Raw genomic sequence first — 17,897 nt, forward strand, 5'->3', positions numbered from 1 at the left:
GGACCAACAGTTTCCCTAGGGCTAATGTCTCCTATGGGAGTAAGTTGAGCATCCCTGGCCATGCTCCACTGCAGATGCTCCTGCACTGAATCCTCTAGGCTCCACACCCGCTGGCTTGCCGCCCCTACGGCTTCTCTAAGCAGCTCTTCCTGCCAACTCAAGTGTCCATGGTGGTCAATGGGTCTCCTCCTGCCATGGTTGCAGAGGTCATAGTGACAGTGGGTTGTTCCTTGCCAGTTCAACTCACCCATTTTCCTGGAGCCATTGGAGGACAGGAATGAGTCTGGATGTGCTGTAGCCCCATGTAGGGCTCCCAGCTTTCTCCCACTTCGGTCCAGCTTCTGTGTCTTCCCTCTGTCCACTCTAGGTGCCTTCTGTCTGAACATCTGTTAGGAGCACGCCAGTCATCTGGGTTCCTCGTTGATAACTGTTTCACCTGGCTGCATCTAGTCAGCCATCTTGCCCTCCCCCCAACCAAGATACATTCCAATAAAATTTGTGGATACTAAAGAAAAAGAAAATACCATCTGGATACTCAGCAAAAGTAGCAATGACTTATTAATAATTAGATTATCATCAGACTTTTTGATAGCAGTTATGTGAAAATGTAGTAACTTTTTAAGATACTCAAGAGCGGAAAATGGAACCAAGATTTTTATAGCCACAAAACTGACTTTCGACTATGAAGTGCAAGAACTTCCTGGTGTAGACTGAATATGCCTTCCCAAAATTCATATGATGAAATCGTAACGCCCAAGGTGACAGTACCAGGAGGTGACGCCTTTGGAAGGTGATTAGGTCATGAGGGTGCAGCCCTTATGAATGGGATTAGGGCCCTTATAAGGGAGATTCCAGAGAGCTCCCTTTCCTTCTGCCACATGAGGTCTTAGTGAGAAGATGCTGCCAGCAGGCCTTCACCAGATCCCTACTAGGCTGACACGCTGATCTCAGACCTCCAGCCTCCAGAACTGTGAAAAATACATTTCTGCTGTTTTTAAGCCATCCAGTCTCTGGTAGTTGGTTATAGCAGCTCATACAAACTAAGACACTTTCCTAAGTCTTCCTGAGGCACCTAGGAGAAATAGTTTCAAACAATCACGATGACTACATCAGTAGCTTATAATTCTTTTGGTATCAGGATCCCTTTTTATTCGTAAAATTGTTGAGAACACCAAGAAGCTTTAGTGTACATGGGTTATGTAAAGTGACATTTATATTAATTTATTTGTTATTAAATAACAATAACAAACCCATTACATGTTAACATAAACAACATACTTTTATGGAAAATAGCTGTCTTCTCCAGCACAAAAAAAATAGTGAAAAAAAAGGAATTATTTTACATTTGTAAAAATCTCTTTAATGTCTGGCTTAACAAAGCTAGCTTGGTTATATATTCTTCTACATTCAAGCTGTAACAATATGTTGTTTTGGCTAAAGTACAAGAGGAAAATCTGGCCTCACTCTTATACACAGTTGGGAAAAGAAGGAAAGTTTCAATAACCATTTCAGCTATTGTAACTGTTCTTCCTTGATAAGACCCCAAAACTCAAGAAATGGCAGATTCTTAAAGGTTAGTTGCAGTGTGGAATCTGAAACCTTATAAATTAACTTTTCATATTCTGTTGTGTTAAAATTCACTAGTCTATCTTTAAATGGATCTTTTCCTCTATGCATGACTTTGCAATATCATGCATTGATTATTTGTAAATTATTGATTCATGGGTTTACGCAGATTTTTTAAATGTTGACATATTTTATTAAACAATATTTTTAAAACCATATTTGTTAATATCACCACCAATCTCAACAGAAACATCTTTAAGTAGTGAGAAGCTGCGGCACACGTAAGTTTTCCAAAATTTTAATTTTCTCTTGAAATTCCAATTTCCACTGTCAATATTATTTTCTTTGATGGGATAGGCTCATTTTGTTTATTTTTGAGAAAATTTCTACCAAATACCCAAGTCTGAATAATCACAGTGTGCCTTTCAGTCACTCTTTCAAGGAAAATGATGACCCACTAAAAAAAAAAATGTTTAACTTCACTCACAACTCATGCAATTATATAATGGCTTTTCCACAGGACAACTGCCTTTCCATCAGTATGCACCAGAAATGCTGCCTATGTTCTTACACTGACTATTAAACAGATGTGTGCTTGAGGTTTAAAATTTAGTAAACTAATGATTTTATTGCTTCATCAAGGTCACTGGCTTTTGCTTTTTTTTTTTTTTTTTTTTTTTTTTTTTACTGTAAGCTTATGGCAGTGAAGAACATGACCTACCTGTACAGCTTGGTGTCACTGCCTTGATTTGTGCTCAGGCACTAACAGTTTCACGTGACCACCATAGATTTCTGTACCACTATGTAAATAATACAGTGAAAAAGGCAAATAACATCTTAGTATTAGTACAAAAATAGCTTGACTTCATAGGCCCCTTGAAGGGTCCCAGGGACCCCCAGGGATCCATGGACCACACCTTGAAAACCACCACATGACAGGGATATCAACATAAGGAATGATGGTGAGCATTAAACATATCTCTACTCACAGAACTAAGACTAACAAGGGAGCAAGTAGTCTATGCAATGGTACAGGATCAACTAGTATAGACATAGTTCAACTAGAAAGCGGGGGAGAACATAGGTAAAAAGGGAGAACACAGGTAATACGGAGAATGTAGGTAAAAAGAATTTCAACCGTTTTCAGTAGCCATTTTGGTGGTTGTAGTATGAGTGTTATTATCCTTAGACTGCTGTCTATGTTAACTCAGGAAAAGCAAATAAGTATGGACATTCTAATTGTGTCTGTCCGTGTGTCCTTGAAAACCAGACTTCTTGGTGTAAAAGAAAGGAGATGCAGAAGTAATATAGAGAAGACTGATTTTTTTTTAAGATGGAGTATTGCTCTGTCACCAGGCCACAGTGCAGTGGCACAATCTTGGCTCACTGTAACCTCCACCTCCCAGGTTCAAGCGCTTCTCTTGCCTCAGCCTCCCGAGTAGCTGGGACTACAAGTGCACGCCACCACACCCAGCTAATTTTTGTATTTTTAGTAGAGACGGGGTTTCACCGTGTTGCCCAGGATGGTCTCAATCTCTTGACCTCGTGATTCGCCCGCCTCGGCCTCTCAAAGTGCTGGGATTACAGGTGTGAGCCACTGTGCCTGGGCGACTGATTTTTTTTAAATGTATACATGTATAAATGTTTTATTTCCATTGAACAGGCTGGACACAATGACCACTCCTATCTATTTAGGCTCCCCTACTGCCCCTCTCCCTGCTTTCTTTCCATGTCCTGACCAAAAAATCACAGAATGCCTCTGTGACCCAGCCAACTGCAGGTTTTTCCCAGCAGGCTCGAACCCAAGCCAAGGCCTTTAACACTCCCAGGCACTGATAAAGGTATCTAGATTGTTGCTCTAAACACTGAAACTTTGTCCCAGCCCTGAGCCAGGTTCCTTAAACCTTCATATAAACTCCATACCCTGACCCCCTTGCTGCAGACGTGCCTAGGCAGAACATCCCTTTTCTCTTGCTGTCTGCAAGGACTCCTGAAGCCCTCTGTAGGTAAATTCCCCAAACAAATATTTTGGACTGATCACCCTGGCATTTAGTGCTTCTTTCTTTGAATCCTAACCCACACCATCTCAGAATGGTTTCAGGCACTTCCTTGTGGTAACTCCCTTGACGCCACTTTTGAGGTGACTCCAGCAGCGGGTTCAGTGGGACAAAACACCCTAATGCTGGATTATAGTCTTAAATGTCATTTCCCACTAAACTAAACCAGGGATTTCTGGAAAAATGGCTACCTCCAGGTCTGGCCAAGAAATGAACAGGATGAACCAGAAACATGTTGTCATCCCAGATAACAAAGAAATTATCAAAAGAAATTTGTGTCAAAAGAACTCAGTTTCATTTTTAGCCACTTGAAGAAGTTTTCACTCACCAAAAATATAGGATATAAGCTTTAACAAGCATAAAAATTGCAATAGAGTAAAACCTATCAAACATTTAAATCCTTCTGTTTATAATGATTTAAAGAATGAAAAGTAAAACCTGATTGGACATCTGTAGGTTTTATTAATAGTAGGAAACCAATTTGCTAACTTGAAAATTGGTAAATAAAAGGAGAGTCAAACACTGATCCTGCCTTTCCACTGTACCACTAAGTAGCCCACTAGGAAGTGGAGGGAAGTGTCTCTTCACTAGTAAATGAAGGGAACTGTCTCTTTGCAGCATTAATAAAGCATATAAATGAAGAAAAAATGACAGAATACCACCATTTAGCAATCCCCAATAAATTAACAGACCTAAGCAATTAGTATCAATGGTTGCTAACATCACAAAAAGAAACAGCTGGAAATTATGTCTCTCATGGTGAAAGGCCACAAGACCACGTATAGATTTTCCAAAGGAAAAGATTGAACCAGAGTCTGATCCAGCCTCTGCATCCAGATGCCACTTTGCGGGACGCACAGAAGGCAGAGGATGTGTTACACTGCACCATGTGTACGCAGCCAGCAAAATCCAGAGTGTGGGAAACTACAGGTCAAATGGCTTGAGCTTTTCAACAGATTAATCATAACGGGGAAGAAAGGCTGATGGGGGAGAAACCAGTGAAGTATAAGAGACGTAAAAGACAACTAAGCTGTGGCGTCCAGGAACACATACCTGGGGGACTAGACTACAAAGACATGAAAGAGGTTACAATAAAATCAGGATATGGTCACTTTCGAGGGGAAGGAGAGGCTTTGATTGGCCTGACGTACAGAGACTTCTGCTGGAGCTGGCAAAGTCCTGTTCCTTGACTTGATTACAGGGATTTTCCTTAAATAATTCACTAAAATGTACATTTTTTGTATCTCCATTTTATTTGACAATAAAAGGTTTTTAAAAACAGTGAAAAGGAAACAGTGACTACCTGAGCATTTGTCTTCTGAAGACTGTGGAGACTGCAGTTGGAAGACAGAAAGCTTTGGAGATCATGACTTATAGGAGTAGGGCTGGACCACAGAAAAGTAAATGATTTGGGGCTGGAAGGAGTAAGGTCTTAGGGGAGTTTCTGGACAATGCCCTTGGCAATGGGGATTAATGATGTACACGTAGAAGGGAGAAGGGCAGATGGGTGGGAGATGCATGATCTCAGAACACAGAGCTCCAGAATCAGTTCAGGCTCCTCCAAGGATCAGGGAAGAGAGTTATTTCCAGGACATTGACCTCATGAATGTCCTTTACCTCACCCAGGGCCCAGACTACTCATCACTACTTCAGGCTCCAGAGAGAGAAGCTTCAGTGAGGACCTTAGCATGACTGAGGGAGCAGAACAGCTCTTGAGACCTGGAGGAACAGTGATGAAGGTCTCAGGAGGCAGCCTCACCACCCCCCACAGCCGTTCCAGAGACTCAGGGGACAGTCCCATCCAGACAGCACCAACCTTACTCCTCCCTACCCCCATGTCATCTCCCTCTGGCCAAAGAGCCCGGAGAATGATCTGCCACTCAAAGACAAGGAAAAAGAGACATTACCTCATTACCAGACATCTGCGTCCTCACATATCCTGGAAAGAAATCGAGAAAAGAATGGATTGCCCCAATTAGGACCCAATATGATTATCCTGAGGGAAGAACAAATGGCTGGCAATGTCAGCACTCTCTCTGCTTATCCCATTTCTAGCTTCAGAAAAAAATTATCCCGGTGATCCCTGAAAGGCACAATCAGTTTTCCTTGCCTCAGATCATTGACGTTAGGGAAGGTGGGAGTGCGGAAGGTCTGGGACAGGCGGCAGGGCACTCCTCACAGGCTCATTACCTTTCTGAGCCCTTAGCTGGATGACGATTCCCACCAGAAGGAAGATTAGCCCAAGTAGGAAGGCTGCAATACCACTCAGCATCTTTCTCCAAGAATATTCAGACTGAGCTCCTACGGGAAACAGGTCTTTAAATTAGTAAAAATATCCCAATATTTAAAGCACTTTCTTGGAATCCCAGAATCTGTACTAGACACCAAATCCAATGCTAGCTAGAGAAAAATAAATAAATTTAGAAAAGTTTCTTCGAAACCAAAGTTGGCACCCATGGAGTTACCACCCATCGGTTACAGATTCTTACAGCCCAGAAGAATGCCTCCTAAATACTAAGACCAAACAATTAGAGGACACCAGTTCATAGGGTTGGAAGCACATAATGAGGTGATTAGATCTCCTCATTTCTTGGAAGATATGAGGATAGATATCTGCCATGTTTTCTCCCACCCTAACCCAAGGACTCTGGTTTCTGTGACTGTCCCAGATCAAGGGAAAGAATAATTCATGTTGTGACCAAGATAAACGCAGAAGTGACACAGGCTCTGTATTGAGTCAGCATAGTCCTGAGTCAGGCCCAGAGAGTACTAGAAACTAATTCTCACTCCACTCCACAGAAACAGGGCTCAGCAGGCTGGAGTGATCGACAAGGCAGGTGTAGACATGTCCAAGTTCAGGAGTCATTTCTAGCATCACCACAGTCTGAAAGGTCCAGTCTCCATTCCTGATAGGGCCGGTGGACATGACCCCAGCTCTCTCCTCCTGCCCATTCAGGAACCACCTGATCTTGATATCCCCTGGATAGAAGCCTGTCACAGAGCAGTGCAGCAGATTATGCTGGTGCAGGAGTGGGGTCCTCTCTGGGTACACTGTCACCTCTGGTTGCACTAGGAAGGGAGGAAAAATGAGACACCGTGAAAGAAAACCACCAAGCTGGGACGGGAGGTTCTTTAGGGACTACCACTATGTCTAATCTCTTTCCCAGATCACCCAAGTGAACACAAAGTATAGGCAAGTCTCAGCCCCCAAGATCAGTAACAGGGTATGTCAATGCCTGTCAGGAGGATTTAGACTTTCTGAGGTACTCGCACGATTACTGCTTCTCTTTGAGAGTACAATAGCCCTCGAAGTCCCTGAGAACCTTGGGGGTCTGCGACCAAGATCACAGTGGCTGACTTGTGAGGATAATATATCACAGCTGGGGCCAGAACATCTACACAGACAACCATTTATCCTAAAGCAGAAAATTGCTTGTAAGAAAGAAGAGCCATGGCCAGGTTCACACGGGGGACATTCCTGAGCCCCGCCAGACCTCACCTTCCAGCTCACCTTTTCTCCCCACAGTGAAGGGTGCGCCCAGCCTGTAGTTGTGTCTACAGACCCCATCCACGGCCTCTCTGCTCCTCTCCAAGAGATCCAGCCGGCTGTTCCACTGCTCAGCATCTGGCTGCCCCAGCTTGGTCAATGCCACAAACATCCCCACATGACTGTCGAAACGTACATACTCCTCCAAGTTAAAGATGAATCTGACCACAAACTGCACCTTTTCTGTCCCGTTGGTGAAGTAACAGTCAGCCTTTGCCTGAATCACAAAATCTTCTGGAAAACCAAAACCAAAACCATGAACCAGTCCCCTCCTCTGGGAAAACCCATGCCTGGTAAATTACGTCAGACCACATGGATCTAAGAGGAGGCCTTTGACCTCAGTATGCTCAAAAAGCACAGTGTCAAGTGAGAAAAGAAACAGAATGCGATTCAACAGAGAATGACATTTATTAAATTTTAAAAACACATAAAGAGCAATAATGCTACATATTTCTAAAAGCCACTCTCATACTTAGAGACATACCAGACACGTTTAGAATGGATTCTCTAGGGAGGGGAGAGAATGAGAACAGAGGCAAAGGAAGAGACGAGAGAGTCTTGTACTACTGCCAATAATTACAATGTGCTGTGAACTCATTGGGTAAAATTAAACCAATCCTATGCACTTAAGAACAACAACTACAATAAAAAGGAAATTCAAATAGGGTTAATAATGTAGGTAAGTCAGGAAGGACGTCCTGAAGAAATTGCATCTAAGTCAAGACTTGAAAGATAATTGCTATTAATGTTGGGTTGTAATTTACTTTCCTTTCTAAGTTCAGAAGCCTCCTCCAACTCTGAACTGAGCCATAAGAATGACCTTCCTGGGTGAACCCCACTTATCCCTCACTCAGTAGCTAATTTCAGATGAAGTTCCAGCCTGTAATTTCTCAGCATGTATACTCTTCTCTATTTCCTCTAGTAGTCTAAACCAGGGTGGAAATCTGAATTTTTCATCATCATTTAACATCTGTGCTGATTTTTTTTTCAGTTGTATTGTTTAATGGACATTATAAACTCAGGGAGGTTTCTATTCTCTAAGAATAATGATCTCTCCTGGCCAGGTTTGTTCCTCTTTTGTATTTAATGAAACTAACATGCAAAGGGGATTCTGTTCTTAGCACATTACATCCTGTTTCTGCTCATTAATATGTGCTTTCATGGTCTCACATTGCTTCATGGCTGCATATTCTGTCACCTGTGCTAGAAAAATAACAGTGACAAGTAACTTGTACCTGGTAGCCGGAGGACAAGGACAATGTATTCTATTCAACTTCTCTTACTTCTCAAAACTGTTTAGTACAATTCTGACCATATAATAGTGGCTTAATAAATGACAGAAGGAGCAACCTTTGTTTCCAGTTTCATTTGTCCACATATACCCCAACTGAGGTTTCTTTCCCGTGTCCTGACCAAAAAATCACAGATTGCCTCTGTGACCCAGCCTACTGCAGGTTGTTTTTCCCAGCAGGCTCGAACCCAAGCCAAGGCTTTAAACACGCCCAGGCACTGACTGAGGTTGATACACACAATAAGGATCCTAAACAAGACACAATGTTTCCCTCTTCCTGCCTCCCTACCCCTTGAATAGGTGGCTCTGGTATATGAAGTCCATCCCATGTAAAGAGGCAAGGCGTACCTTTCTGCCAAAGGGAAGAACACTGCTCTTTGAAACCAAAAGCCACTTCCAGTCTGGTCTGTGGCCTGGACTTACAAAGAAAGGCATCACTCCCCCATGCCAATTCTTGCATACACACTGGAAAAAAAACAATTGCTCTGTTCTTACCTGGAGAGTCTGTTCCTTGAGTCATGGAGGAATCCAGTCGGGTCAGATTCACTAGCAGAGCCACCACCCAGGGGACCCACCCAGAACCCATTCTGGAGAAAGGAAAAAAATGAGATAGTAAAATCGTCAGCCTCTTCAGAATGGGTTCATAAAATTCAGTCAGAAAGTACCCATTAAGAGTATAAATCGCTGTTTTTCTGGCTTCCCCAGGATTGGAAACTCCTCAGATTGACAACCAATCAAGATAGAAGAGTTTTGCATCATCAGGTACTGGGTAGGATACTTTCACAAAGTTGTGTCATACGACTCAACCATTGTTTGCCTGCAGAATGACTGACAGTAATTTAGGTATACTAAAAATGGGCTGGGAGAAGAAGTAAAAATATATGTTCGACATATTATGGGGCCCTAGAAGAACTGGGCAGACCATTTATTATGTATTCTTCTATTCCCTGGCCTGTTCTGACCAATAGGTCTCCCTCTTCTTATTGGGTGTTGACATTGCCGACAGGCAGTGTGTAAATTAAGAAGGAATTAAGAGTATGTAAATTAAGCATTCTGAAGCATATGCCTCAAGAAGATTTAGTAAAGGGATTATCAGAGAAGAAATAGAAGACATAGAGAACATTTGGAGAGTACGATTTCCTATAAGCCAAAATGACTACAAAAAAAGAAAAGAAAAGAAAATATGGAAAGAGAATTCTCAAAGAATAAAATTTTGCAAAAAGTCTCACCAGGATAAAATCTAAGAGAGCATTATTGTGTTTTATGGTTAGTAGGGCACCAATAACCTTCAAGAGGACAGCAGAGTGTTAAAGGTAGAAGCCATATTTCAAAAGAATGAATTGGAAACAAGAAAACAAAGGCTGCAGATTAAAACAGTCTTTCAAGAATTTTGAAAGTGAAAACAAAGGAAAAAATGGGATACACTTTAGAAAAAAACAACAGTAAGAAAAAATACTTTTCTTGGGTTTTTTAAATTGACATGTAATAATTGTACATATTTATGGGGTACAGCATGATGTTTCAACACACGTATACATTGTGTAGTGATCAAATCAGGGTAATTAGTATGTGATATATATACATGATGGAATACTATTCAGCCATAAAAAAGCATGAAATCCTGTCATTTTCAACAACATGGGTGAACCTGGAGGGCTCTATGTTAAGTGAAATAAGCCAAGAACAGAAGGACTATATTACGTGATTTCACTCATATGTGGAATCTGAAAAAGTTGGCCTCATCGAAATAAAGAGTACGTTAGTAGTTACCAGAGGCTGGGGAGTCAGGGGTAGAAATGGGTAGAGGTTGGTAACGAGTACAAAGTTACAGTTAGACAGAAGGAATGAGTTCTCGTGTTTTGGGAAAAGAAACTTTTAAGACAGGAGAGACTTCAACAAGGTTCCAAGTGAAGTGGAAGGCATCTGTAGAAAAGAGAAACTGAAGAGAAAAAAGAGAAGAAAGGGGACATTTTCTCCAAAATGCTGTGGTCTGAATGTCACTCAAAATTCAAGTGTTGCAATTTAATCACCAAGGTGATAGTATCAAAAGGTGGGCCCTTTAGGCGGTGATTAAGTCATGAATGCAGAGGCCTCCTGAATGGGATTAGAGACTTTAAAAAGGGCTAGAGAGAGCAGGGATGATGGCTCATGCCTGTAATCCCAGCACTTTGGGAGGCTGAGGAGGAAGATTGCTTGAGGCTAGGAGTTAGAGACCTGCCTGGAAAACATAGTGAGACCCCCATGTCCAAATAAAATTTAAAAAATTAAAGAAATAAACATGGTGGCATGCACCTGTGGTCTTAGTTACTTTGGAGGCTGAGGTGGGAAGACTACTTGAGCCCAGAAGTTCAAAGTTGCAGTGAGCCATGAATGCACCACTGTACTCCAGCATGGGTAACAGAACGAGGCCCTGTCTTAATCAATCAATCAGTCAATCAATAAAAATAGAAGGGCTGGAGGCAATAGCTTGGCATTTTTGCCCTTCTGCCTTCCTCCTTGTGAGGACTGTTACACTGGAATGATTTGACTCAAGTGTTTAGTTAAATATTCTTTCAGTAAAACCTAGACAGTAAAACACTATCTTTAAGCAAATAAAACCAAAAGTGCAAATTGTAATTCACCATCTATGTTATTATTATTTAAAGGGCAATGTTTACTCATCATTTCACATCATCTTTCAGCATGAAATGCGGCCCTGATTTGCCTATACTGTGCATGTTAAGAATGAACCCAGGGTATCATGGTAACCACAAGTTCACTGCAGTGACTTTTTTCAAGTCGATGGCCAAGGCATCAAATCTTCCAGGGCCATGACCTTGAACTTCTAGCTTCCAGAACTGTGAGAAATAAATTTCTGTTCTTCATAAATTACCCTATTTCATGTATCTTGTTACAGTAACACAAATGGACTAAGATAGAGAGCATAAGGCTTGGTGGAAGAAGGTTGCACTTCTTCAGATAAAATAATAAAGACAGGACGATTAGCAGGGGATAAAGGGGAATGAGGAAGTTCCATTTAGATGGTTGCAAGGGACTCAGCTGAGAACAAGGCAAGATCTGTCAAAAAGGAGTTGGAAGAAAATATATTTGATAACTAAGAAGAGCAAGAAGTGGTCTGTAAGTGAGTTTTTAAAGTTTTAATTAAGCAGGATTCAGAAAAGAGAGGTGAAATGCAATTGTGCAACCTTTTACTGTTCTATGACCCTTAGTAAATGCCCTTGGCTAGAGGCATGGATCAGACCAATCAGAAAAATAATTTCTTCTCCATGGGAGATTATAACAGGTAAAGAAAAAGAGAGCAAGACGTGGAAGACATCACTAGTGTTCATCCTCTAATTCCTAGGCCCATGGAAAACGAGAAACTAGACTTCCTACTCTCCTGGAGCTGTGTGACTCGTTCTCACCAATGGAAAGTGAACAAAAGGTTCCTGGTCAAAGAATTTAACCCCTCGTGCATGACTCTTCTCCTCCTCCCCTACCAAGTCAACCAAGACAGCCTTGTGTTGAGATGGCACAATCCCAGTAGAAAAGCAGTCTGATTAGCTGAGTCACCACGAAGAGCAGCTGCCCCAGGGAATCACTCACACCTACAACACACTCTGTATGAATGAGAAACAACTGTTCTTTAAAGGAGGTACTGGCTTGGTTACCACAGCCTGGCCTGACTTGACTTAACTGCTACAGGACAGGAGCTAGGAGGCTGACCCCTCTCCCTCCACATCTCTCATGTAAATGTGACGATTCATGAAGTGGAAGGCTGGCCACAGGCTTACTGGTAGACCCCGAGTACAAGACATTTGACCCTGGTTTTGAGTACTCCTCCTCCAGGTGGATGGCTGTGGAGCTCACACTGGCGAGGGCTTGTGTGGAGCCGAGGATGAGGAGGCATCAGAGGGCACTCAAGCCACTGGGTCTAACTTCCTCCCTTCTTCCTGCCCACACCTACCTTAGTCTTTCCCAGATGTTTTATTGCATTTGGAAATGGAGACAAACACCCAACACAGGCTAAGTGAACAAGGACATGGCACGGAGATGATCAGATGCAGTAACAGCATGAGCGGGTGGAAGAGGTGTGTGTCCCCTTCTTTGTAGACAGCACCATGGCTGGCTTCTGCAGCTTCCCTCAGAGCTGAAGGAAGGGCCATGTGGAGAGGAGAGGAAGGGCCTAGACAATATGGATCAAACGGGGGCCTGTATTTAGATTTAGAGGAGAGAGGGGGTTGATAAATGGCAAGGGATGTGGGGATGGGGAGGAAGTGGAGAATATGGCGCTGGACCACAAAGTTAGGAGGGCTGCTCTTTCTTCTGTGTAAATGTGTCTAAGGCTCACAGACTCTCAAATCTGACTTGCCTACATAATAATAGCTAACGTTTGTCAATTGCTTATTATGAGTTCATTTTCTAAGCATTATATAAATGTGTGCTTGTGTGTGTATGAGAGAGAGAGAAAGAGAGAGAATCATCACACAAAACCCTTTGCAGTAGATACTATCATGATCTCCCTTTTACAGATGAGGTAAGGATGGAATGAACCAAAGTTTACATAACTAGTAAGTCCCTAGGCTGTACTTTTTCTGTCACACTGTATTTCTTGGGAAGCCAGGGAAACTTTATTCCTACAGCTTTAGCATTCCGGTGATGATAAGGTACACAAAAAGGGACAATAACCAAGGAATTTCATCATAGCTATTTGGTGCCAGGACAGATCTCTGTAAGGAAATCATATCCTACCTAACAAAAGGAAATCAGTGGTCTCACATGACAAGCAAGGAATGGCATAGAGCCTGGCATGGGAACTAAGAAGAGAAAGCAATAAGCTTCAGTTAGCAAGCTATGGATCTCCTTCGTCAATGGCCTCTGGTACATCTCAAATAAACTGAAGCATCAGATTCACCCCATTAGAAGCGTTTTTGAGTCATTTTCTGTGCTTAGTGTCAGTGTCTACAATAGAAGGGCCTGGGCTTATCAGAGACACTGTTCAGTTCTGGGGAGACAAGAGGAAAAAGGTGTGGTTTTCTTCTATTCTCCCGTATTTATGTTTTTGTCTTCTACTTGAACGAGCCTGAAAAATAGGGCAGGGTGTTTTGATCTTTTTTTCCTGCCTGACTTCAGCCAGCAGCCCTCCCTAAATAGCTACAGGCTCCTCTGTGATTTTTCACTCAAGCTCATATTTTGCTTCTCTCTTTTCTTTCCTTCCCCTTTCTCTGAGGAGTGAGAGAATTTGGGTGTATGTGTGGTTGTTTTTTGAGGGTGGCATAAAATTATTATTCTCCCTATTGCCTGACACAAATATCCCCTCAACTGCTATTCTGGTGACTTTGACATGGAAGTAAAACGTACATCTCAATTCATTTTCTTCCTTCTACTTCCTCCTAACTCATCAACATAATCCACACTGTCCTGGAGGAGTTATGAAAAATATTCTGAGTTGCTAGGTAGAAAATTAAATCATACTTTTAGAGAACACATTGTTGAGCTACAGTTTAATTGAAGGAATTGTACTAGGCTAAGAATTTTGCCAGCTCAAAATACTGGTTTAATTCTTTCTCAGTGGTGATTGACGTCTCAAACCAGCAAGAGGTGTAACATGAGGGGAAGGGGCCGGGGAAGAAGGAAAGGATGTAAGAAACAAAAGAAATAGTTAGAATTTGGGGTGTCCAAAGCAAACTCATGATCCCACCTAGTGAGAATCCATTTGGAAACTGAGGAACCAAAGGCTTTGGGCTCCAATCTGCAGCCACTTCTTTGATATGACTTTGGGATAGGTGGACTCACCCGAAGTATTGTTTTACATGTACTATTTGCCTCAATTTCCCTGTGATGGTTTTGTCCATCACCTCATCCTGAAAAAATAAATGTTGGTGATGCTTTGTTCCACATATTCGTTCATTTGAACTCATTATTCCCAGGAAATATCCATTGAAATTCAAAATATCATGAACTTCCAAAAGGTTTTCTAGAAAAAAAAAAAAAAAAAAAAACCCTTGATCTTAATGGGTGTTTTTTAATCTGTGCTAGAATCTGTTTGCAATGTTTTATTTAGGATTTTTGTGTCAGTATAATAAGTAAATTCATCTACAATTTTTATTTTTGTGCATTGTCATAGTTTAACATCAATATTATACTTGCTTCATTAAAAAATTTTCTTCTATGCCATTGAGCCATTTAATTTTTATTTGTTTGTTTGTTTGTTTTAGAGACAAGGCCTCACTCTGTTGCCCAGGCTGGAGTGCAGTGGCACAATCATAGCTCACTGCAGCCTTGAACTCCTGGGCCCAAGCGATCCTCCCACCTCAGCCAAGTAGTTGAAACCACAGGCACGAGCCACCACACCTGGCTAATTTTTGTATTTTTTGTAGAGACGGGTTTTCGCTGTTGCCCACACTGGTCTTGAGCTCCTGAGTTCAAGCAATCCGACTGCTTAGGCCTCCCAAAGTGTTGGGATTATAGGAGTGAGCCACTGCACCCGGCCTCTATTTTCAATTTTAAAAGTTCAATATAGATGCAGCATATCTATTTTTTTATTGATAGTAATATCTTCTATCTTCTGTGTTCATACTTTTTTTTTTTTTTTTTTTTTTTTTGAGACAGAGTCTCACTCTGCCGCCCAGGCTGGAGTGCAGTGGTGCGATCTTGGCTCGCTACAACCTTTGCCTCCCAGATTCAAGCGATTCTCCTGCCTCGCCCTCCCGAGTAGCTGGGATTACAGGCGCCCACCACCACACCCAGCTAATTTTTGTATTTTTGGTAGAGACAGGGTTTCACCATGTTGGCCAGGCTGCCCTCGAACTCCTGACCTCAGGTGATCCGCCCGCCTTGGCCTACCAAAGTGCTGAGATTACAGGCATGAACCACCAGGCCCAGCCTATTTTTTTGTCCACTTAACTGGTCTAGTCCCGGGAAAGGGAATTAAAGTGTTCTATTGGTAGTACATTTCTGAATATTTTCCTTGTATCTACCTTAATTTCTGCTTTATAAGAGCTACCTATTTGGTATTTAGAACTTAAATATATGTCTCATATATTCATATGAATTTTATACTTTACATTATAAAGCGCCCTTCTTGTCACACTCAATTTTTTTTTTTTTTTTTTTTTGGTGAGGAGTGTCTGAATTTCATCTTGTTTGGTAAGAAGAATGTGACCTCTGCTTCCTTTTTGTTTGCATTCTCTTGTTATGCCTTTGCCCATCATCTTATTTGTTGAAAATAATGAATACATCTTTCTGAGTGGCTTTATGTTAGGTGTCTTTTGCATATTGCAAATAATAGTTTTTATCTTAATCTAATTTAAAAATATTTTCATTTATTTAGTTCAGTTAAGAAGCCTATTTATAATTACTCATACAGCAAATAGATTCAGTCTAATTCAGAGATATTAACTTCTGTTAAGTATAATGTTTACATGAGTATTTGTTTTTAAAAATCTTTCACTATGTCTTTATTGTGCATTTTTAAAATTTTACCTTTTCAGATATTAAGGAAGGTGTATATTTCAAGGTTGCTTTGATAAGTTTATTTGTATATAATACACTTAGTTCCCTCTTTCTTTAGATAATTCCTATTAGTTTTAAATAATGAACAATCACAAAACTAGCTCATATCCTCTCCCTTCCTCTTTGTGTGTGTGTGTGTGTGTGTGTCTACCTTTGTACTCTTAAATGTGTAAATACGAGCACTTGATTTATTAGTTTTAAAGAATATATTTTGACTCCTAGATGTTACAGACAAGAACATCAACAGGCTTATTTGATATCCTTATTCATTTTTCCACTTATTCTATAATCATTGAGAAATATGTTTCAATTTGTCAATTAATTTCTTCTTATAATTCTCCTATATTTCTTACATGTTTTGTAGTTTTATTGCTAGGTGCCAACTGATTCAGTTGTAATATAATGTTCTGGTGACTTCATTATCACTATGTAATGGCTGTCTTTGTTTTTACTAATGCCTTTGGTTTTAAACTATACGTTTAGATATTTCTGTAATTACATAAGCTGTCTTTCTGTCTTCTGTTAGTGTTTGCTTTGTGTATCTTATATCTGGTTTTGATTTAACATTTTCATGTTTTTAGGTTTCTTGTGATCTTATGAAGGGCATATAACTGGAGTTTGCGATATTGTTAATCTAATCTGAGAACTTTCCTTTAACTCCCATATTTAAGCTATTTATACTTGTAATCACTGTGCTATTTACATTCGTTTCTGTTACAATATATGGTGCTCTGTATTTGCTATGTCTTACTTTGCTTCTTTTGTTTTCCTTGCATCACTTATATTAAATCAATTACATTTTTATTTAAAGTATTATTTAATTTCCCCCTACTGATTTAGGAATTTTAAATTCTAATTATATTAGTTAAAAGTCAGTCTTACATTTTTAACATGTTTACCAAATGTGGCAGCATCTGAAGGTAATCAATATCTCTACCCTCCTTTCAAACAAGACAAATACTTTAGGTGCTTTAACTTTGTCTGCCTCATTCTCATGTCATTTGTGGTTGCTCTGCCTTATTTTTAAATTTAATAGTCATTTTTATTACTGATTTTTATCGTTACAGTCATATTTCATTTCTCTTCTGATTTTCCAATATTTTAGACAGATTTGTTATTGTTGTTTGTATGTGTGTTTTTCTCATTTTTGCTCCCTTATCCTTCTGGGTTTAGTATCTCTGTTACTTACATGATAATATTAAAAAGCAAATGATAACTACAATACAATGCTACTTTCACCCAGAAGATTGTCAAAATTTTAAAAATTAACACTGTCTGTTGGTTATATATATATATATATATATGGAGAAACAGATAAACTCATATGCTGCTGCTGGAACTATAAATTAATATAGCCTCTATGAAGGCAATTTTGCAATATCTATCAATATTTATAATGTATATATTGGACTCAGCAACTCCCCTTTAAGATTGTATCATACTTGTATTTTTGCACATGTGCATTACAATGTCTATACAAGACTAACTAGCAACAGCAAAAGACTTCCAATAACCTAACTAGCCATCAGTAGAAGGAAACAGGATAAATGAAATATGGAACTTCCATAAAATAGAATACTACATAGCCATATATTTTTAATTTAAAAAATAAAGTTCAGAACAGTGAACTTAGAGAGCTGCTGTTTGCGAAAATACTGAGCAAGAATAAAGATATACATATTTGCTTAATACACAGTAAACTTCTCTGGAAAGATAAACACAAAGCTGGAAGCACGGATTGCCTATGCAAGAGGAATTAGCAAACCTTGAGAAGGATTGAGAGTGAGGCTTTCCTCTGTATATTTCTTTGTGTCTTTTGAATTTCAAACCACATTAATATATTGCTTATTTAAATAAATAAATAATATATTTTAAAAAGAGGATAGTAGGAAGATAAGTGGAATCAGGGAGTACGGGCAACTCTTTTGAGGAGTTTTATGCA

At 40.3% G+C, this 17,897-nt stretch overlaps 1 protein-coding gene across 1 annotated transcript; it reads right to left on the minus strand.

The window, feature by feature from the left end:
* Window positions 1-1,139: 1,139 nt before the first annotated feature.
* On the minus strand, window positions 1,140-13,918 carry LOC101137108 (HLA class II histocompatibility antigen, DO beta chain). Its single transcript, XM_004043784.5, has 6 exons — window positions 8,957-13,918; window positions 7,135-7,404; window positions 6,411-6,692; window positions 5,814-5,924; window positions 5,531-5,562; window positions 1,140-5,342 (listed from the first exon to the last, which is right to left on the minus strand). Exons 1-6 carry the CDS (start codon window positions 9,045-9,047, stop codon window positions 5,307-5,309), a joined length of 822 nt encoding a protein of 273 aa, XP_004043832.2. The 5' UTR covers window positions 9,048-13,918; the 3' UTR covers window positions 1,140-5,306.
* Window positions 13,919-17,897: the final 3,979 nt, after the last annotated feature.

This window comes from Gorilla gorilla, chromosome 5 (assembly GCF_029281585.2).
Source record: "Gorilla gorilla gorilla isolate KB3781 chromosome 5, NHGRI_mGorGor1-v2.1_pri, whole genome shotgun sequence".
NCBI lineage: Eukaryota > Metazoa > Chordata > Mammalia > Primates > Hominidae > Gorilla > Gorilla gorilla.